General features: G+C 40.0%; 1 protein-coding gene across 3 annotated transcripts in view; it reads left to right on the forward strand.

Moving 5' to 3' along the window:
* The window catches only part of si:ch211-1e14.1 (UPF0606 protein KIAA1549), a 37,972-nt gene that overhangs the window by 5,186 nt on the left and 12,633 nt on the right, over window positions 1–20,153 (forward strand). For 2 of the 3 annotated variants that reach the window (XM_025908743.1, XM_025908744.1), the window contains exons 3-12: window positions 8,531–10,627; window positions 10,748–10,836; window positions 11,812–11,971; window positions 12,093–12,223; window positions 13,317–13,509; window positions 13,676–13,735; window positions 13,827–13,972; window positions 17,090–17,267; window positions 18,045–18,229; window positions 19,742–19,903. In XM_025908743.1, the coding sequence (XP_025764528.1) occupies window positions 8,531–10,627; window positions 10,748–10,836; window positions 11,812–11,971; window positions 12,093–12,223; window positions 13,317–13,509; window positions 13,676–13,735; window positions 13,827–13,972; window positions 17,090–17,267; window positions 18,045–18,229; window positions 19,742–19,903 (3,401 nt within the window). The remainder of the gene's footprint in view (window positions 1–8,530; window positions 10,628–10,747; window positions 10,837–11,811; window positions 11,972–12,092; window positions 12,224–13,316; window positions 13,510–13,675; window positions 13,736–13,826; window positions 13,973–17,089; window positions 17,268–18,044; window positions 18,230–19,741; window positions 19,904–20,153) is intronic. The other variant, XM_005471094.4, reaches the window with a different exon arrangement.

The raw sequence follows: 20,153 nt of genomic DNA on the forward strand, positions 1-20,153 counted from the left end.
TGTAACCATTGCTGATCATACAGCTACTTTAATGTCAGATACACGTTCTAGCTCTTATCTGGTTACATGTGGCTGTAAAACATGTACTCGTTATCCTGCACTGGGAACAAAAATGCTTGGAATAAAGGTTCTGTTCTTCAGTTCTAGTCTGTGATTGTGAGATCACACACTTTGCTCATGGTCTTCACCCCTCACTGTTCACTTCACTTTGTTCATCAGCAACATGACAGCTTTCCAAGTTTCCGTAGTCTGTATCAACACTGATGTCACCAGTCTTACAGCTTTCCTCTTTCAGTTTCTGGGTCAAATAGAGCATGGCGACCAATGTCTAATTGTTCCTCCAGACCCAACACCACACAGGAGACCGATGTCCTGACTTCTGTCAGTCTTCTCCTCTTAACAGTTTCTGTTAAAGAAATAGTTCAGCATGTAAATTTCATATCCGAATTGAAAAATTGAAAAAATATGGAAGATTCTGTTCTAAACTTATAAGATGCCCTTGAAATTTTACCTCAACAGTCTCTCTCTCTCTCTCCACACCACAATCCTTGGCAAGTTCAGCATAGAAAGCTGCAGGCCAGCAAAGTCCTGTCTAATTACCAGTGTAGTCTGTTTCCATGTGAAATGCGATCTGTGTGGGATGACAATATGGGCATTCATTATTCATTAGAGCTGGAAGCCAGTTGCAGATCAATGGTTAGAACCTATCAAAAGCCAAACACTGGGTACTTTTGCACTCACCAGGCCTGGAGGCCGAGCACAACGAGCTCCTGGGAAGGAGCCAGTGGCTGACCTTGCCTACTCACTAGCCTATCCTACCATTATTTGGCTCTGTTGAGCGCGGTAGAAGCTGGTCTCCTGGTCAAGAGAGTGCGAATGATATGACACTGATGAATATTTAACTCAACTCTCCGGTGTTATTATTAACGTCATTATTTCTCTTGATAATCATGTCTGATAGCACATATACACATCACAGTTTTGATATAGTCAGCTATTCTACGAATGGCTGCACTCTGGTTTGTGTAATCTTTTCCACTTGCCTGCTATTACCTGCATCTTGCTCGTAGGTTGTGATGTGAAGGTGCCATAGTCTGGCCCATGAATGTACATCTGGTAGTGATTTTGTGTACCCTTTTTTTGGTGGGGGTTACCAAGGCAATTTTCCACCATAGTATCACGAACCTACACAGCATCTTATTTACACAAAGACTAGTGGATTTTTGTTGTTGTTTGTTTTTTGAAACCCAGACATTATTACTTATTAGTAGTGTGGTGTGATTTTTTTTCTTAGTATCTGATTTTGCCCATTTTTGGAGCAGATATTATTCAAATAGTATAAAACAGAATTAGAATAGCTGCAGTAATATTATAGAAACTGTCTGTTGTTTGCTATTGACTTCCTTCCTTCCATTATGTGATCATTAGCATAATATTTATTAAATTCAGCACCAAAGCAAACATTGCATTCTCTCTAGTTCAATATTCTGTATTCTGCTTTTTAAAGATTAGATTTTAGAGAAATTAATAAAAAATAGTCTTATTGTTGTTGAAACCCGAGAACTTGGCTGCCTTCCTCGGCAAAAGTTATCGGTTACAGAAACACAGAGTTGTAAAACTTTCATTATACAAATACATTTCCCTGACTTTGCCTACAGTTTCTTATACTAACAGTCTGCCAGTGTCAGGAGCTTAAAATGTGCAATGCAGAGTTCATGATTTGACAGGAGGCCACATTGAGGCCATATTGCGCTGAGCCCAAATCTGCTCTGATGAGCTGCAGCTGATTATTTATATATTTATCAGAGCAGATGGCTCGGTTCAGCACGGCCTTCTTTCAGCTTCTCCGGGCTAAATCATTTTGTTTTGTCCCTTTCAGGATTACTGCACCCACTTAGAAGCCAAACAGTAAGCATTTGACCAAACCCTTCAGACAAAATTAGTTATTTGAAAGCAGCTTCCTACGAGCTTTATAGGGAACTTAACCTAGCCCAGCAGACAGTGTTTGTTAATCCAGAACTTAACGTCTGAGAGTGTAATGAGACAAAATAGAAGAGGGTGCTGACTGATACAGTCCTCTGGGCCTCTCTGGTTACAAGTCTTTGCCTTCCAGTCTTTAAAGAAAATCAGGACTTTAAAAGTGAATGAGCATATCCAGATTTCGAGTTAAATATTCAAATGCGTCATCATAACCTGCTTCTCTATGGTGAACCCATCTCTTTTTTTATGCCCACCTTGCTGTTGTCTTAAAAACAAGTATTCCCTCAGGAAAAAGAAAACAAAAACAAAGGTCACATTAATATGTGATGGTATTTTAAGTGCAGGCATGACCCCAGTCAGGTCTCATGTTCATTTTTTGTCAAATCAGAACAGTCGCTCCAACTATGAAACGTAATGTTAAGTTTCATTTATTTCCTTTATTTGACTCTCATCGGTAACTGTAACATTTGTATTTGGTTTCTGTTCATAGGCCGTACTTTGTTGATTTAAGTCTTTTCTTTAATCTTCCGCTGTTTGGTGTAAGCTGACTTCAACAAGTGTCTGCAGTGGAGAAAAAAACTGTGTGTTTATAATAAATGTACCATTTATAGCTCTGACATTTGTTTTTTTTCTGTCAGGGGAGCTTCTTTAGTTTTGGCAGAGACACTGATCTAATAGAACTCTGCTGATAAAAACAATTAAATCTTTCCCATCTTAAAAGCTTCCCTGATAAACCAAACGTCAGCACTGATTGTATGACTGCTCTCAACATACACGGCTCCTGCCAACTGAAAAGCGCCAGTCACGCAACGGGCTGAGCTGAAAACAGAACCATGTGTGGGGTTGTAGTTAGCTAACATTAATGCTAAAAAGACCCTTTCTTCTGTCCTCTTTTCCCCCCAAATAATACTGCCATTAAATTACTTTCTTTTTTTAGCAAAAACAAATCTGGCAAACACAGGAAATTGTGCCTTTATAGTACTCCTTCACTGGTATCTCAGGTTTCTTGGTTTAAATAGACATATGTGCTTGTATGGATTAATGTCTTTGCTGTGTGTGTATTTACAAACACATCTTTGTGTTGCTATTTGGCTGATTCATATTGTTTAAATAACCATATTCCAGTAATCGGTTCCTATAAAATTTCCCTGTAAAATCAGCTCTGACCAATACAGCAGGACCACATATCTTTGTGGGATAATTGTAGATTTTTATTAGTTTTTTTGTATAAAGACTCATGTTATTTACCCTTGGCGTGGACTGTTTGCTGAGTCTCTTCCTCTCAAAAATATACATACTCATCCTCGTCGACTTGGATTAAAACAGATGGAGACAGAAACACATTAATTATTATTTTCATCTCCTGAAAATGCCCTCGCAGACATGCTTATGTCTGTCACTTCTTACATCCCGAATCCTTTTTTTCAGGAGCACCGAGTCATTGCATTGTTACCTCTTTCTGTTTATATGTGAGCACAGTGTCTAGTTGAATAAAGGAGACAAGTGAAAGGTATTTTCTCTGATTCTGTTCCAGACATCAACAAGAGTGCTGTTTGCTGACAGGCATTATTAGGTCCCCTCTTTGGGCCTTGGGATCTGTTTTCATGTGAAGACAGGAATGTCAAAATAACATTTTTGCTAGCAGGATTTCTATCAGTTTGTTTTAATTATTATGAGCTTCAGCATTGTGTGTGTGTGTGTGTGTGTGTGTGTGTGTGTGTGTGTGTGTGTGTGTGTGTGTGTGTGGTACAATTATAATGGATTGGGTTTTCCACTTTTTTATAAATATTTTTCGTAGTTTACATTATACATTTTTAATAAAAAAACAATGTGGAAAATGTAAAAGCACAATGCAAAAATGCATTGTTGCCTTTTTCAGTGTATGCGAGCCTCGAGTCTGGCTGAGTAAAGGAGACCAGTGAAAGGTATTTTCTCCGATTCAGTTCCAGCACAGTGCTGTCTGCTGAGAGGCATTATCAGCTCTTTGTTTGGGCCCTGGGAACTGTTTTCATAAGCAGACACCGAAGGCAAAATCACATTTCAGCTTACTTGGAGGATTTCCTTTTTTTGTGTGTGTGTTCGTGATGTAGGCTTTACTATTGTGTGTGTAAAGTACAGTTAATGTACATTGTTATCTTTTCTCCTTTTTACACTTTTACTCTGTAAACTTAATTCAAAACACAGAATCATTCAAATTTGCAATCACTCAAAGTTCCATAAAATTATGTTTATCTGACGGTTTAAATAAAAATGCTGCATAAAATATTTAAACTTTTATCGCTGTATCACGCTCATACAAATCAACCCGCTTTTTGTGCGGTTTGACTAAAATGGATAAATGTATGTTAGATTATACAACGTACACACTGGTCACTGATCTGATGCTACTCAAAAATCCTGAAGTCTCTTCTTTTTCTGATTGGAGGGATTTTAGAGAGGGTCATTACATCAGCCACCATCGGTAATAATCCCTCTCTTGTCAGAACCTTTTTTACATGATTGCTAGCAGTCGTTCAACCCTAGAGCTGCCTGTATAAACGGAAGCTGAACAAACCATCCAGATCACAGAAAGACTGTTATTTTTGTGCCATCACTTGCTTGAATATGGAAAAGTTTTCACTCAAGCGCCTGTTGTTGATGAAAAGCAATCGGCAGATTCTGTATGTTAAATTAAAATAGAATAGAATAGAATAGAATAGTCTTTGTCATTGTACATGTACAATAAAACTGTGGGTGCTCCACACCAACTGTGCAGGTATAAAATACTGCACAATTTATCTATAAGGTTGCATAATGTAAGGAGAAAATACCCCCACTTAAAAGTTTGCAATCACTGTTGTTGTTTAATGAGGAAACAGGTTAGTGGCCAAATTCACATTTGTTTAAGTGTTTGAGCACTTTTAGCACTTTTAGCTCAGAGAAAATCTGGGCTAAAAGGGACACTTGCAAACTTATGATTTGCAATGAATAAATGGAATTTCTGATTCCTACATGATGAGTAATGTGACTTATTCATTGGTTCAGTCCGTGCTGTATCTGTGTTTAGCTTCATTGGCAGTAAAATAAGGGTATATCATCAAAATAAACCTTGGAAATAATAATTATTTTTTAAAAGGTGACTGCTGTAGGTGGGGGAGTGAGATTAGAAAGGGAGAAGAGAAACTGGGACACTGTCATGTGCGTTTGCTGAGGACTGACCTGGTGTGCGGAGGTGTCCATCTGCACGTGTCTCAGTGCTTAATCATTTCACAGGCAGGCCAAGCAATGAGCGGCCAGCCGAGTGTGACACGCTCCTCTTTCAGGGAACAGGTGGTAGTGCAGGATAGCCTTCGAGTCCATTGTCCATTTTTTTTGCATACTGTAATGTTAGCCTAACTCGGGCTGCTCTCACTCATTCTGCGCCTGCTGTCTGTCACACTGAGCCGAGGGTGTCATCAAGGATTAGCCTTCAACTATGTAGACTGTGCATATTTAATTATTACAGATAAACAGTCAATTTTTTGTATGTTTGTCATTCAACTTTTGCAATTTAGTGTAAATAGATTTGTTCTAATACATCAGTAATTCATAGTCCTAATTCTGTCTGTTATGAAAAAGAGAATCAAATGTTGGCTGTCCATTTTCCTTCATCGTGTCTTTACTTACCACCGTGATAATTATCATCATCACCGACATCTCTGCAGTTATCATTATTATCATCATTCTCCTGTCAATCATTGTTTTTGTGTTAGTTAGATGTTTTTGTCAGTAATCTATTCTTGGTTAATAATCACAAATGTGACTGTATATGAAAAACTGTGTCACTGCAATGGTGTGTTGAGATGAGGTGACAGTTTGGGGTCTTGTTCAACAGCATGACCTCAAACATCACCATTGTTTTCCAACATGGTCTTATATAAAGCTTGCTGCACTGTCTTTGCTTCTTGTTTTATATATCTGTAGCGTTCCAAACATCTTTTTGTTGACAGCCAAATGAGTTTGACTTAATTAAGAGTTATTTAGCAGTTAAAATAGCATCTTTCTCACAGTTACCTATAAAAGATTTGCTGCCACTGTAGAATGACTTTCATTTCTCTGTAGAGACTAGACAACTAGATGCCGCGAGTCCTTCTATTTCAGTGTTTCTCCTGTTATTGTGTGCTCAGTGCAGTGTACACATGCGTCTGCCCAGCTGTGTGTTACATCCCTGTGGGTTCAAAGATTTGGCACAGAAACCAAGAATCTTGGAAAATGTGCAACACAGACTAGCCTTCACAGAAGAAAGACTTGGCTTTTCTTTTCCAAGTCCTTTCCAGCATGCTCTGCTATGTTAGCATGTTGACTTGATTAAGGTACCAGCGTAGGTTATAATTAAGCTACGAGATTTCTCCTGGGCCAAGCCAGAGGCGTCTGCTTGTATGACTCGATGCAGTAAATTTAAGATGATGGCCCAAAAATGTATTCATTTTTGTTGATGTTTTTTCTAAGTGATGCGATCTGCACTAGCGCTGTTAAAAATAGTCTTCTCCCTTAGCTTATTCTGTGGCTATTTTCAAGAGTGCATGATTCTGCAGAGCGTCTGTGAACTACAAAAAGCAGCAGCCTTTGCAGCTGCTGCTGAGTCACTATGTAGAGGCTGTTGGTGGCTAGCTTCTGGCAATGACAACAATGGTGCCTTTGAAGTCTTGCTCTGTTCAAGACCTACTTTCAATGACAAATTTAAGACATACAGTCTGCACCAAGTTTATTGAAAAGAGTTTGTGTTTGTAAGCTTCAGTGCAGACGTGAGCCTTGCATCAAGTCATTTAGCTATCCATAAACCCAACAGCATTAATAAACATAATTTATTGTAAGGAGGCGCACTAAGTCATCTGGTCTCTGATTATCTGTGGTTGTTTTGTTGTGATGATTTTCCGCCATAAACTCGTGAAACAAAGACATCTTCATTATTTTATAACTGTGTTTTAAGTCAGGCCTTTTCTCACAGCCTTTAAGCGTTCAGTCAGTGCAGAATTAAATCATCACAACAGATCCAGGCCACTATTAGCAACAAGGCTGGTAATGGATAATAGTTATGTTTAACTGACATATTGTTAAATTCTTGCACAGTGTTAGTAAGACTGCCATGCATTAAGGTTGGTGAAACATATTTGGGTATATGAAAGAGGCAAACATATGCAGATAAGTGTAAAACATCTATTTTCCATGAATAATTAACGAATCGTTCCAGTTCATGTAGGCAGTGTTAAATATGCCAGGCAGTGGCTTGTAATCAAGACTCTTCCCAAATTAAATCATGCATGATGTGCATGTATTTTGTTATGCAATATGGAGTGCTTTGGCACTCAAATAGAGTTTGAAATGCGTTGCGTAAGCGGCATTTGCTATTTCTGCATCTTGTCTGCTCAAAAGTCGGCCTTAATGGTTTTAATGTTGTGTGCGTGCTGTAGAGGGGTTTGCTGATGAGCTGAAAATTGCACCATCCATCAGTTCGAGATCAGGTACCATGAAAAAGGGTCTTAAATGCACTCTTGAGAGTTCATTGGTAAAATCTTAAGACATATGGTCCGTGCGTGTATGTCAGCATACTCACAACTGGAACCAAAGAAATCTGTCATTGCTGGCTTTTCTTTGCTTCCCCAGTGGAATCTGCAATGTTTTTCACATCATTAGCCTGTGAGACCGTCCTTGGTCTTTTATTCTAATGGCATTTTCTTTAGTTTTTGTTTGTTTGTTTGTAGCCACTTAAGCAAAGGAGAGTTAAACTAGTGACTAGGTCTAATTATTTTTCTCAGGAGTCAGTATCAGTTTTTATCAGTATCAATCTATGTATAGGTATAGGCTTCACGTAACATACAGTCGAAAATATCTGAGGTTTTCTGGGAAGCTATCTCCACTTTTTTATCGATCTCAAATTTAAATTTGATCAAGCTATTTTCAATATAATATTGATTTATTATAAGTATAAATTCATCCGGGTGCATTGTCTTCATGTTCACTGTTTGTTGCAAATGGACATCATAATGGGCCCTGTTCCATTATGATGTCCTTCCATTATAATAATTTTTTTTTAAACCCTTATAGATGATACAGTTGATGTTGGCCATTTAGACACCAGTAAACGTAACACCATTTTACTAATGTAATGCCAGTCCAGTTATACAACATAGCTTAGAGTAGGTAGCCTGCCTGTCTGCCGTGAAAAGTCATGTTTGCTCTCATCTTGGCTCTGTGTGCAACAGTTTAAACACACTTTTTTGGCAAAAATCACACATTCAAAACTGACCGCATCACACTCCTTCGTTCCTGTTAACAGACCAGAGTACAAAGTAAACATTCACAAGGGATGAAATTACAGTTACTGATTCATAGGGCTGATATGAGATTCAAGCTCAGCAGGGTATTTTATTACTGAAACAACCATTTTCAGCAATAAAAAGGAAATGGTACAATGAAAAAATAAATTCTTCCAGTTATTTCTTTAGAATTAGCCTATTTTTCAGTCATTGTCTCACTAATTTTTCATATGTTTTCTGTACTGATACGAAGCATTGTCTTTGTTCCTCTGCAGATGAATCTCCTTTGGACTCTACACATGACCCCATGGAATTTCTTGGAGATATTCAAAGTCCTACATCATCACCATTAGCCTTACCAGACTCGCATTATACTGCCTTTGAGAGTCTAGACTCACCTGGTGCCCTCCCATCCAATCCTGAACCAAGCCATGAACTTAGGACTGCTGATAGCATTTATAGGGGGCATATTACATATGAAAACTCCAAAGTCATTATGTTAAGAGATACCTCTGCAGAAGAGCCACACACTCTGATGACTCCAACCTTAAGACCGTCTGTACCTGTACGGGAGTCTAGTCCACACTTTCAAGGACCAGCTGAACTCCCCTTTGACTGGAAGCTGGCGAGGTCATCTCTCTCAGAAGCTCAAACAAAGTCCCAGCTACAGCCTTGGGAAAATATATCCATAACATCAGTAAACCCTTCTGCAACACCCCAGCTAAGTCTTAATTCTGACAAAAGGATGACCTTCCAACCTGAAGGGCCTCTCGGGCCACCCATTCAGACTTTCACAGACCTTTTAACAGATGAATCGCATATGAAACCAGTGTATGCAGACCAGCTGAGCTCCAGTAATACCCCACTGGAGAACAAACATGCATATGATATAAACATGCTGCCCAACCCAGATGAGATTCTGTCTCCTGGCTACAAGGTGCCTTTCATCACCCCCCACCCAACATCACCTTCATCTGAACCCACAGAGCTCTCTCCAGAGGACTTCTACCCCACAAACACCATGGAAGTAGACTGGGGGTCTGGAGACTACTTGGAGACGATGTCTTTTTTCAATGCCGATACAGAAGACTATTCTCTGGTCACCAAGGTGCCCTCTGACTCATATGATCTAGAAGACTATACAGAAACTTATGACACATCCTTCCCTTCCAGAGTGGGCATATCTCCCTCATCCTTGAATCCTCTGTACGTTTCCCCTTCCCCCAGCCTCGTGACAGCGTACAGCACCGTAGTTTCTCCTAGATCTATTTATCCTTCCTCATTTTCAACAACAGTTCAGTTTTCCCTGGAACCTACTCCAACACCTAACAGTGACGTGCCTGACATTTCAGACGTAGATTGGTCAGATACATACACAATTCAACCAACAGATGTCCTTTTGCCAGACATGAACAGCTTGGAATATTATAACAATCAGCTGACCAAGGAGAATAACGGTTCAGAAACCGGGGCTGAACACAGGGGGAACATTACTGTGGTGTCCATCAGTACTACAGACAGCACACCTAACAACAGCTTCAGCAATGATACAACAGTGATTGAGGATGAGTCCTCCAGTGATCTCTCGGGGCTTGAGCCTCATGATGGAACGAGCTTTGTAGTAACCACAGAGGAGAGTCCTCAGTTGGCCAATGCTTCTCAGCCTTTTCTTGATCCTTCCATAGTCTCAACGCATTCCCTCCACTCCTTTTCTTCTTCGGATGGTCAGGTGTCCACCACAGATTGGTCTGCACATACAAACAACGTTGGCCTGGATAGCACTTCAATTACAGGAGCTGTGCAACCAAGTACAACACCTTTGCTGCCAGACGATTTAAATTTTGCCTCCTCTCTTACGTATGTTCACTGGTATGTTACAGAGTCTCTCCCAAAAAGTACTGTGGATGCAACTGCTGTCTTAACTGCAACTATAGACTTCTCCCCTGTTCCCACTGAGCCTGCTGCCAATAGTACAGCCGGTACAACAGAATTAGCTCCTGACGAGTCTGCTTTTACAAATGATCAAACTCTCAATGCAACTATAGTTTCAACTGAATCCACGTCTCAGAATGTCACTCTGCCCCCTCCATTTGTGATGGGTGATCAGGGGGTGACTGAAGATGGAGTTGACACCCTAGCCACACTGACCTATATCCCAACCAGTAGTGTAGTTAATAAAGTCTCTACTACACCCACAAGTACACCTGCCACAACTACTCCCCATCAAGCCACAACCAGAATTACTGCCACCTCTGAAGTCTCAACTGTTGTCAACATCATCTCTACCACTGTTGGTAAAATCACAGCTATAGCACCAACATCGAGATCGTACCTCTGCAACGTTAACAAACCCGCTTATTTGATCAAGATCGGTAAGTTAGGCATCTTGATTTGTTTTGTCTTACTTCAACTGTGAATAGCTTGAAAGAGTTATTTATAGACAGTAGAGTATACGAGAGACATTGACCATTAGCTTGTGCTTTTTTCACAAGGTTTTCCAGCCGGGACCACTGTAGGATATGCTAAATCTCAGATCAGAGACATACTGAAAGGGGAATTTAACAAATCAGTGGAACTGCAAGTAAGTTTATTAAACATATTTCCATATACCATTTTTTGCAATCAAGAAAAATATGGGGGAAAAAGTGGGTTAGCGCTGTTGCTGCACAGCAAGAAGGTCCTGAGTTCAATTCCACCATAAGGCCGGGGGTCTTTCTATGTGGAGTTTGCATGTTCTCCCCGTGTTTGCGTGGGTTCTCCCCAGGTACTCCGGCTTCCTCCCACCGTCCAAAGACATGCACTTAGTGGGGATAGGTTAATGAATCAATCTAAATTGCCCAGGTGTGAATGCAGGAGTGAATGTGAGTGCGAATCCTTGTCTGTCTGTGTGTGTTAGCCCTGCGACAGACTAGCGACCTGTCCAGGGTGTACCCCGCCTCGTGCTCTATGACAGCTGGGATAGGCTCCAGCGCCCCCCGCGACCCTGAAAAGGATAAGCAGAAGCGAATGAATGGATGATAATAATAATAATAATAATGTATACTTTATTGATGCATTTAACCCATTCACTCAGTGAAGCAGTGGGCAGCCACTATTCAGGCGCCCAGGGAGCAGTGTGTAGGGATGGTACATTGCTCAGTGGGTACCTCAGGGTAGCCATTCAGTGGATTCAAACCCCCGACCTTCCAATCATGGTGCGACCACGCTACCTGCTGAGCTATCCCTGCCCCATGGATGGAGAAAAATATCTAGCATTAAAAAAGAGACCGAATAAGGTAAAAGAGATGTTGTTATATTATTGAGTGATTGAGTGAACAGAGTTGTAATGGCTCACACAGAGTGTGGGTGTAAATTGGTGGTATGCGTTTATGTGTTAAAAGTATATTCTATGTTTGTGTAGGGGTGTTTTTGTGATTGTAACAGCGGCACATACAAACTCAGCCACACCACTACTGTCACATTAAGTTCCACAAGATGCACAGCCTATTTAACATAAGTCACTTAATGTACAGTGTGTGTCTCTTTAATACAATTAATTTCTGCTTTCTTAATGTAGGTTGTGGATCCACCACCAAAATTTGTGTTTCGAGTGGTGTCGGGTCCGGTCGTGTACACAGGCATATCTGTCGTCAATGCACTGAGGAGGTCGGGGCGCCGCTTCCTGTCTGTTTCTCCAAACTGGTCGACGCCAGATAAAAATTATCAAGTCCACTCAGGTAAATGACCTTTTGTTGAGTCTTTTTCCGAGGGCACTTGAAGCATTTAGCAGAATTTGAAATTTTGTGATGACCTTTATTTTTTAAGCTCAGTCAGAAAGTACTCAATTCATCTGTGCAGTGTTGCAGTTTGTTCCTGGCCACGTGGACGTGCGGTTCTGCAACTTCAGTGAGAGCATCGAGAGAGGTTTGACCAGGGCCTTCGCCGAAGTCCGCAGGCGATCAAAGGAGTCGACTAATTTCACAGTGCATGTGAGTGGGACAAAGCCATGGGCAGTCATGTCGGTGCATTCCAGCTGGGATGTTTTCATTAGGTTGCTTTCATTGTGGCTTAGGATCTGAAAGAATCTGAAAAAATGAAATATGATGTATTAAATATATTATATTTAATTTCTTATCAACTTGATCAAATACAACAAAAAGATTGTTTTTACTCTGTTTGAGAAAAAAGCTGAAACTGTTGTTTGTTCACTAAGCTGACCAATACTAATCAAGTCATTTCACTCACTGATCTCTGGGATTCTTTATGCACTGCGTGTTTTTACAGATTTATATTGTTATTATCTAAAAAGGCTGAAAGTAAAATATCTGTAATTGACAGTGTTTTATGACCATTATAGAAAAAAGTAAACAGAGAGCTCAAGAGGAAGTAATACTCAAAGAACAAAGCTCTGCTATTCTGTAAGATTAAAAAGTCAATTATAAGAAAAGAAAACACTGGAGTATTCCTTGTGTTCGGAAATGCATCGCCTGTCTTTTCAAGGTTGGATCAACCTCATCAAACCACAGACGGCATCTCTACAGAGAATGCTGCACATGTTAGTGAGAAGCACTGTAACAGTAGACACAATGTAATGTCCATGTAATGCAATTTTGCAGGAGCCAAAGCCATCGCTCTGTATTTTGCTTCTTTTGGAAAGGACCATTTAATTGCACTGTCTCTCCAAAGTATGGATGCTTATGGTCATTTAGGGTTATGATAATTATTGCCAAATAAATACAGCACAGAGCTTATAATTACAGGCAAGGGTTTAGACCCAAGTGTTCTTGTGGACACTATACTCACTCCTTGGTCTGCTCGTTGTTCATCTTACCATAACTCATGAGCATGACCCAAGTGTTTTTCACATGGCTACTTCTTTTTAAAGTGCTTCATGCTCTAGTTGTTGAGTATTGAATAAGATTACTTTTTGTTACTAAAGAGGTTATTTGGTCATATAGTTATGTAGTTCTCTTTTCAGAGGGGATTTAATTCTAGGGCTTTAAGACACAGTAAGATGAAGAATGTTTTATTCATTTTAATATGTTTTTTTCTGTTTCCTATAACACTACCACTGTGTTTCAGATTGTAAACATCACCATGGCTGCTCCCATATACGAGGAACAAGGACTAGCGAGGAAACCGGTGGACATTACTTTCACTGTTCGCAGTTCAAGGAGTTATCTGATGGGGTCAGAGATTAGCAATGCTCTAATGAAACTCACTATGGTGGAATTCAGCTATTACATGGGCTTTCCTGTACTGCAGATTGCTGAGCGTGAGTACCATACTGACTGTTTTCGAACTATTTCCATTTTCATATTATCAGTACTCTATCTGGGTTAGCTGGGAAATTCTGAGCGTACTCTGATGGTGATCGCCAACAATGAATATGAGTAAAGGTCACAGCACTTATTGATTCATTTTATAATTTTTTCCACTAGCTTTCCATTATCCAGAGCTGAACACCAGCCAACTGCTTCGCTCTTCCTGGGTTAGAACAGGTATAATGATTTTGAATGATTTTTGTCAGTCTTACAGTTCATGTAAAGCAGTTACTACAGAGCATATTACTTCTGCTGTGTGTATATGTAGTACTCCTGGGTGTGCTGGACCAGAAAGTGGGTGAGAGGACCTTTCAAGCTAACATGGAGCGCCGGTTGGCCCTGTTACTCGGGGAAGCAATAGGATCAGTCAGACGGGTTAAAAGGGCCACCACCATAGGCAACAGTAGTGTTCAGGTAATATGCTTATAGATTCAATAATCATTTTACTCAGCTTATATTTACAGCTCCGTAGCCCCAGGCTCACTGGGCCCCGTTCCACATGCCACGAATGTAAGCCATATCTTTTAAGTTCAATTTTTTACCAGAGAATAAATGCTACATATATGTAATCACATAAAAAATGCAAAGAAAATTCTTATTTCTTTGTGTTCCGTGTCTCTCACTTTCATTCTCTATGTAACTAAGCTTTAAGCTCTTTCAGGGTCACAAATACTTTTTTACTTTTTAAATTTCTTGTTCCCTATATAACAAAACTTCTAAAAACTCTGCAGAACCATCCTTCCTTGTACCATTTGTATCATTAGACCCTGATACAAGCTCTCTCTTGCCACCTTTTCTGGGTACAGAGGGTTCATTATGTGAGTGTGACACTGTTTGTAACCAGTGAAAGCCTTAGTGCTTTACTAATCAAGCTCTAGCTTTTGTGGGTCCTCTCTGCACCTGCTCATCTCCTCTCTAAGGGGACAGGATACAGCTCCATCTCCATGGCAACACCATCCCATTCATCTCAGGGGCAAGCCATTCAAAGACCACAACCTCATGTTTCCTATTTTTGTGTCCTCTTCCTCGTTATCCCAGTCCTCCTTATACTCGATGGCTCCTAAGAGCATATCAGTTAATAATTGCGTCTTTTTCTCAGTCTGTATCCTGCTGTTGGGGGGCTAAGGAGTCGAAAAGTGAATGTTTGTCACAGGCACAGAGACAGTGGTAGGTAAAGATTTGGAAATCAGAAGAACAGGGAGATCAAAAAATTCAAATAAAAGTAACTGGTCAAGCTAAGACAAGATGACTGTCAGTGCTAAATATCACCATGTCCATCTAGGACCTTTGTTTTTGTCTCGGTGAATTCTACAGAATAATATAGAAAAGAGAAGCACATTAGTGATGAACCTTTGCTTTCTGCATAGCTGCTAAGATTAGATCTCTAATTTTAGCTCTGGTATCCTTTCTGCCCTTCCAAATGATATTTTTCAAATCCATAAATATGATAATGTGTTATTCACGGAAGCCTTATTATGCGGTTATGTTCCATCCCCCTTGATAGGACGCTGTTATATAAGGAGCCTGTTTTAATATTTCAAAAACACTCATCTTTGAGTGCCTTATTGGATGTAATGAAAAGGAAGTTACTCAGATTGAGCGTCTGAACTTCTGTCTTGCTTTCTTGCACATAAATAATTATGGTGTATCTCAGACAGATGCCCTTGACTGTCATGACAGAATGAGTGTAGTGTTGTCACCAATGAGAATATGAGTCTGCCCAGACAGATGAAAGGGAGGTTGAATTTGGGCTGTGCAGTAACACGCATTCACACTGCCCTCTTTCCACTCTAATAAGCAGACACGGACTGGATTAAACCCTGAATGAGGGAGTCTGCCCGGCCGTTTTTCTGTGGCAGCCCAGGCATGACCTGCACTTTACTCTTTTCAGTAATACAGACAGCAGACTGTGCTTGTGCCTCAGGGCACCATCGGGGAGGCTGCACACACACAAACAAGTCAGTAAAATTAAATCGGTCAAAAAGACAAATCGGACAGAATTTAAAAATATTAAAGCAATGGATCTCCAAGGGATATGCAAATATGACCTAAAATGATGGTTATGTCTCTGTGTGTATTTGGACCATCTTTACATATCTTGAGGGACCAAAAATTGGAAATTTACTATACTTGGGGACGAATAGCCGTTATGGGGACAAAAACCCCATCCGCACAAGTTTGAAGGCATTTTTGAGGCTCAAAATGTGGTTTTAGTGTCAGGGTTAGGGTAAGAGGCTAGGGAAAGCATTATGTCAATTAGATGTCCCCACAAGGATATGAAAACATGATGGTGTGTGTATATTGTGGACACAGGAGTCATCCCTATTTTAAAACTAAAATTTGTTTAGTTTGTAGAACTCTGTAACCTTCAGGTGCTTGTATAAGCATTAAATACAGCAAGGTGGACTCAAGAAGGTCAAATGGTTTGAGTCTCAAATCTCAAATCTGTCGTTAAAAATAAAAAAACCAACAATGATTAATGTTGTAAGGCTCGGCAGAAAATGAGGTGCCACTTTCTCCATTAAAAAGTCATCTTTACTGTTAAGATTGTGAGACTTTGCTCATTAGCACCTTCATCAGACATTCCATTTTTAATTTAGAGTGTGGTCGTCCTTCATGAATCCATTTTTAGAAGCATTTTGTCATTTTTTCCTCGAGCACAGTCTCTTATCCACAAGTGTTTCAGATGGGAAACTTTGTCGGATAAAGATACAAATGGGAACATTAAAGCATGCACGTGGAAATGAAGTTTAGAGTAATATACATGGTCCCCTGTTTGTGTTCTTAAGGAGTGAACCAAGAAAAGAAATGCCCTTTAACACTACTAACGACCACAAAACTGAGAATTGACAGCCTTTGTCCCTTAGCAAATAAACAGAGTCTGCTGGTTATGCTCCAGCCTTTATTTCCCCCCGCACCATCTGGAAATGCTTACCTTTGGGGAAAAAATAAGATTACTGGCAATTCGGTAAAAGGGCCTCCATCATATAGGAGGTCTGGCAGTGACTCTGTTATTGTATGACAGCCATCAAATCTGGGGTGTGATCAGGAAGATCTGTGACTCTAATAAAAAGCAAAAACACACCTGTTTTTCTTTTTAAGGTCATCTCCTTATGCACCTCTGAAGCACTTCCATATATCCTGCTATGTTTATATTGCTCCCTGGAAGCAATTTTCTGTCCCCTTCTGCTTGCTCCAGAGAGCTCGCTCTCCTCCACTGTGTCAACACAGCATCCCTTCAACTTCAATGCACTGGTGCGCAATTGCACACTTGACAGTATGGGTCATTTGCAGCTAGTGTTTTCCCTCAGATGCCTCAGGAAGTTACAGTAGAGCTCCTTCGACAGTCTGACCCTGGAGGATAAATTCATGATGCATAAAACATTGAGTGTTTTGGGGGCGGGGTTTAAGAAGATCTGCTCTTTCCCTGCCTTTTATCTATCACAGCTGTTGCTTTAAAGAAAATTACCCATATCTGTTCAACATTGCATTCTGAAACACTTTACCAGTCCTCCTTGTTTTAATTCCCAGGTTGTAAGCGCAAGCCGGTTGGCGGGTGCTGACCTCCCCCTCGAAATAGTGTATTTTGTGGAGGAGCCTAGTGGTCAGAGGATGCCTGCAGATCAGACTGCTAGCCTGCTTAACAGCTTGGATGTCCAAAGAGCTGCTATTGTCCTGGGATATCGTGTACAGGGCATATTAGCACAACGTAAGTATATTTCAATAAATAGGTAAAAAAGATTATCTGTGATAGTTCAAATCAATCAAACGCTCCCATGTAAATTTATTTAATTTGCTAGTGTGTTTTTTCTTTTTTTCTTTGATGCTGGTAGGAAGTTTTAGTTATATAGACAAAAAACACTAATTATTTTAGCTTCACCATCATTACTGTTATTGGTAAATGTCTTATGGCTAATTGTTCTCAAGATCCTAATAAGAGGGAAAAAAGGATACCGACTGCCAGCTCCATGTGTGTCTTTGCATGTTTATAGTAACATTTGAGCTAATTATCTCCCTTTGTACACGCTGCACCCAAACCCTGTCTTCCTTATTAGGAATCTAAACAACGGATGAAGGCTAATGAGAGCCCCTCAAGGGAGTTCTGTCTCCGTACTGATTGTGTTCTTTTATGGTGCTTTCCCAGAGGATGAAATGACTGTTAATTAAAACCAAAGTAGTGCCGTGTCTGTCCAAGGAGAAACAAATCCAGGTTATTTTCTGTAGCTACGGTTTATAGATGTCCGCTAAATCGCTCACCTTTATAGATTCAGTTTGATCAAGGCTGAAAATAAATAAAGATGAGCTCATTAACATGTACGAGTATCACTGTTAATAAATACAGAACATATGAAGATGAGAAGAGCAGCCAACCTATTGGAAATACTGGTAACAGAAAACAAGCTGGATTCTAAAATAACCTTCCCCTCCTTTGTAGTCAATACATGAACTTAGCAGTTTATGGTTTCTTTGTTTTTTCTAACCACAGCTGTTGAAAAAGTGACATCTTCACCCTCTGACAATGAGAACACAAACATGTGGATCATCATCGGGGTTGTGATTCCCCTCCTCGTGGTCATCGTCATCATTTCCATCCTTTACTGGAAGTTGTGTCGGACAGACAAGCTGGAATTCCAGCCAGACGCCATGACCTCCATCCAACAGAGACAAAAGGTAAAGTTCCATCTTTACTTTACAGATGCTTTCCTGCATCAGTGTTTCAAAATGACTTTTGTGCCGTAAATGTTATATTTGGAATATGGAGGAATAATAATGTAATGAAGGTATTTTGGTTGTATCAAGTCATTTTTATTAGAAATAGTTTGTAATTAGGTTTACTGGATTAATCCTGGGATTATAAATCAGCATGATTAATAAAGGCTATCTCTCACTGCCATGACTGTGCTGCAACACCTCACAGATTTGGACATCATGATGCCGACTTCTGGATGAGATTAGTAAAACTTTAATGATTCCAGCAGAGACGTATTAAAGGACATGTGCTGGGTTAAAAATTATGATGCTGCTCATACACCAAACAGCCTCAGCAGCTCTTTTTTTGCTTGAAACACTCAACAGTCCTGCTCTACAGTTTCCCTTTGGCTCATTTTGTGTTCAATCTGTGGTTATTGAAAAGCCTCTTCGGCTTTTGTATCTTCACTTAAATTTAGAAGTAATGCTATTTGGCTGCCCTAAGTAAGATTTCTGTCCTAGTATTACATCTCCCTGAAACAGCTTTCAGACATAAGCTGTGGACAGTGAATAAATCTGACTGCCCTTGTCTGGTGGACAATCACAAGCAGCACACAACAGAAACACCAGTATCAGACAACCTCTCGCTATTGGAAATGCTCTGTTTGTTTTAGGCAAGGTTTGACACATGAGCAGAGTGCAGGAGGCGGGGTGCTATACATGATGCAAGCATGGTCACGGGGAATTTTCTGCCTAACTTCCTGCACTCTTCACACATTGGCTCAATATTAGACAGCTTGCTGTAGAGTAATTGTTAGATGACATCTGTGTAATACCTGCTCTGACCGATTCTGTCATCTGCGTACTCGTGTACACAGTCTGGAAACCTTCATGTTTGCACGTGTATGTCCCTTTTTATCATCACGAATATTTTATACGATCTTCAAATGTCAGGCTGTATATTTTATTCCTAAGTAAGAAATTAACTTAACAGCCAGTATTTGGCTGTCTTGTTTTGTTTGTATTAGTTTTGTGAAGTTCAAATGTGGTGCAGAAATATAAGACTGCACAGGTGTCTAACATATTTACAGTGTTGTACTCATAACAGTAGTATTAGAGAACCTTGGTACTTCTTACTACAACAGCTGCTGAATCTGTCTAAAAAGTGTCCACCTGCAAAACTCAGCTTTGACTGAAATACATGTGAACAAGACAGGAGTAAGACTCCACTCCATCCTATGTGTGTATATTTCCTTTCCTAATTACAAACAGCCTGTTTGGGTGGTTGTCTCTGGATGTTTTGGTTTCAAAAACTGCCTCATCTTTTCATCTCTGTCTGATTCCCCTTCACTTGATCTTTTTTATTCATACTGTAACATAACCTTAGCATTTGGTCAGTGCTCTGACTCAGACGTGTATCAGTGGCTGTCACTTAGCTCACCCTCTCTGATCCACACATTCATCCTTGACTTAACACCACTCCTCTTCTCTCAGTCTACTATGTTACTCAGAGAATCAAGGACCTCTCGTCAACAGCGACTCCCTCAAACTAAAAAAGGTATTGAGTTTAGTGAGGATGAAGAGGAGGAGTATGAAGAGGAAGAAGATGATGAAGAGGAGGAGGAAGGGGAGGAGAAGGATTTTAAAAAGGGGAAGGTACAAAGCAGTGTCTGGTGATTTGTAGAAAATGTAGTCAGACCTGTTGTGTGTTCGTTGGAAGTAGCTTGTTTATGGTTTATTATTCAAGTGTTTTACAATTATGCAAAGAACAAGACCGTATACACATTATATGGAGAAGAAGTCAATTGTTCATAGTCTGAGTATTTAATAGTTGTTACAGATGATACAAATAACAAACAGTAGCTCATATAATAACAAATAGTAGCTCGTCACTTATCAGCAGAAC

Source organism: Oreochromis niloticus, linkage group LG7 (assembly GCF_001858045.2).
Source record: "Oreochromis niloticus isolate F11D_XX linkage group LG7, O_niloticus_UMD_NMBU, whole genome shotgun sequence".
Lineage (NCBI taxonomy): Eukaryota > Metazoa > Chordata > Actinopteri > Cichliformes > Cichlidae > Oreochromis > Oreochromis niloticus.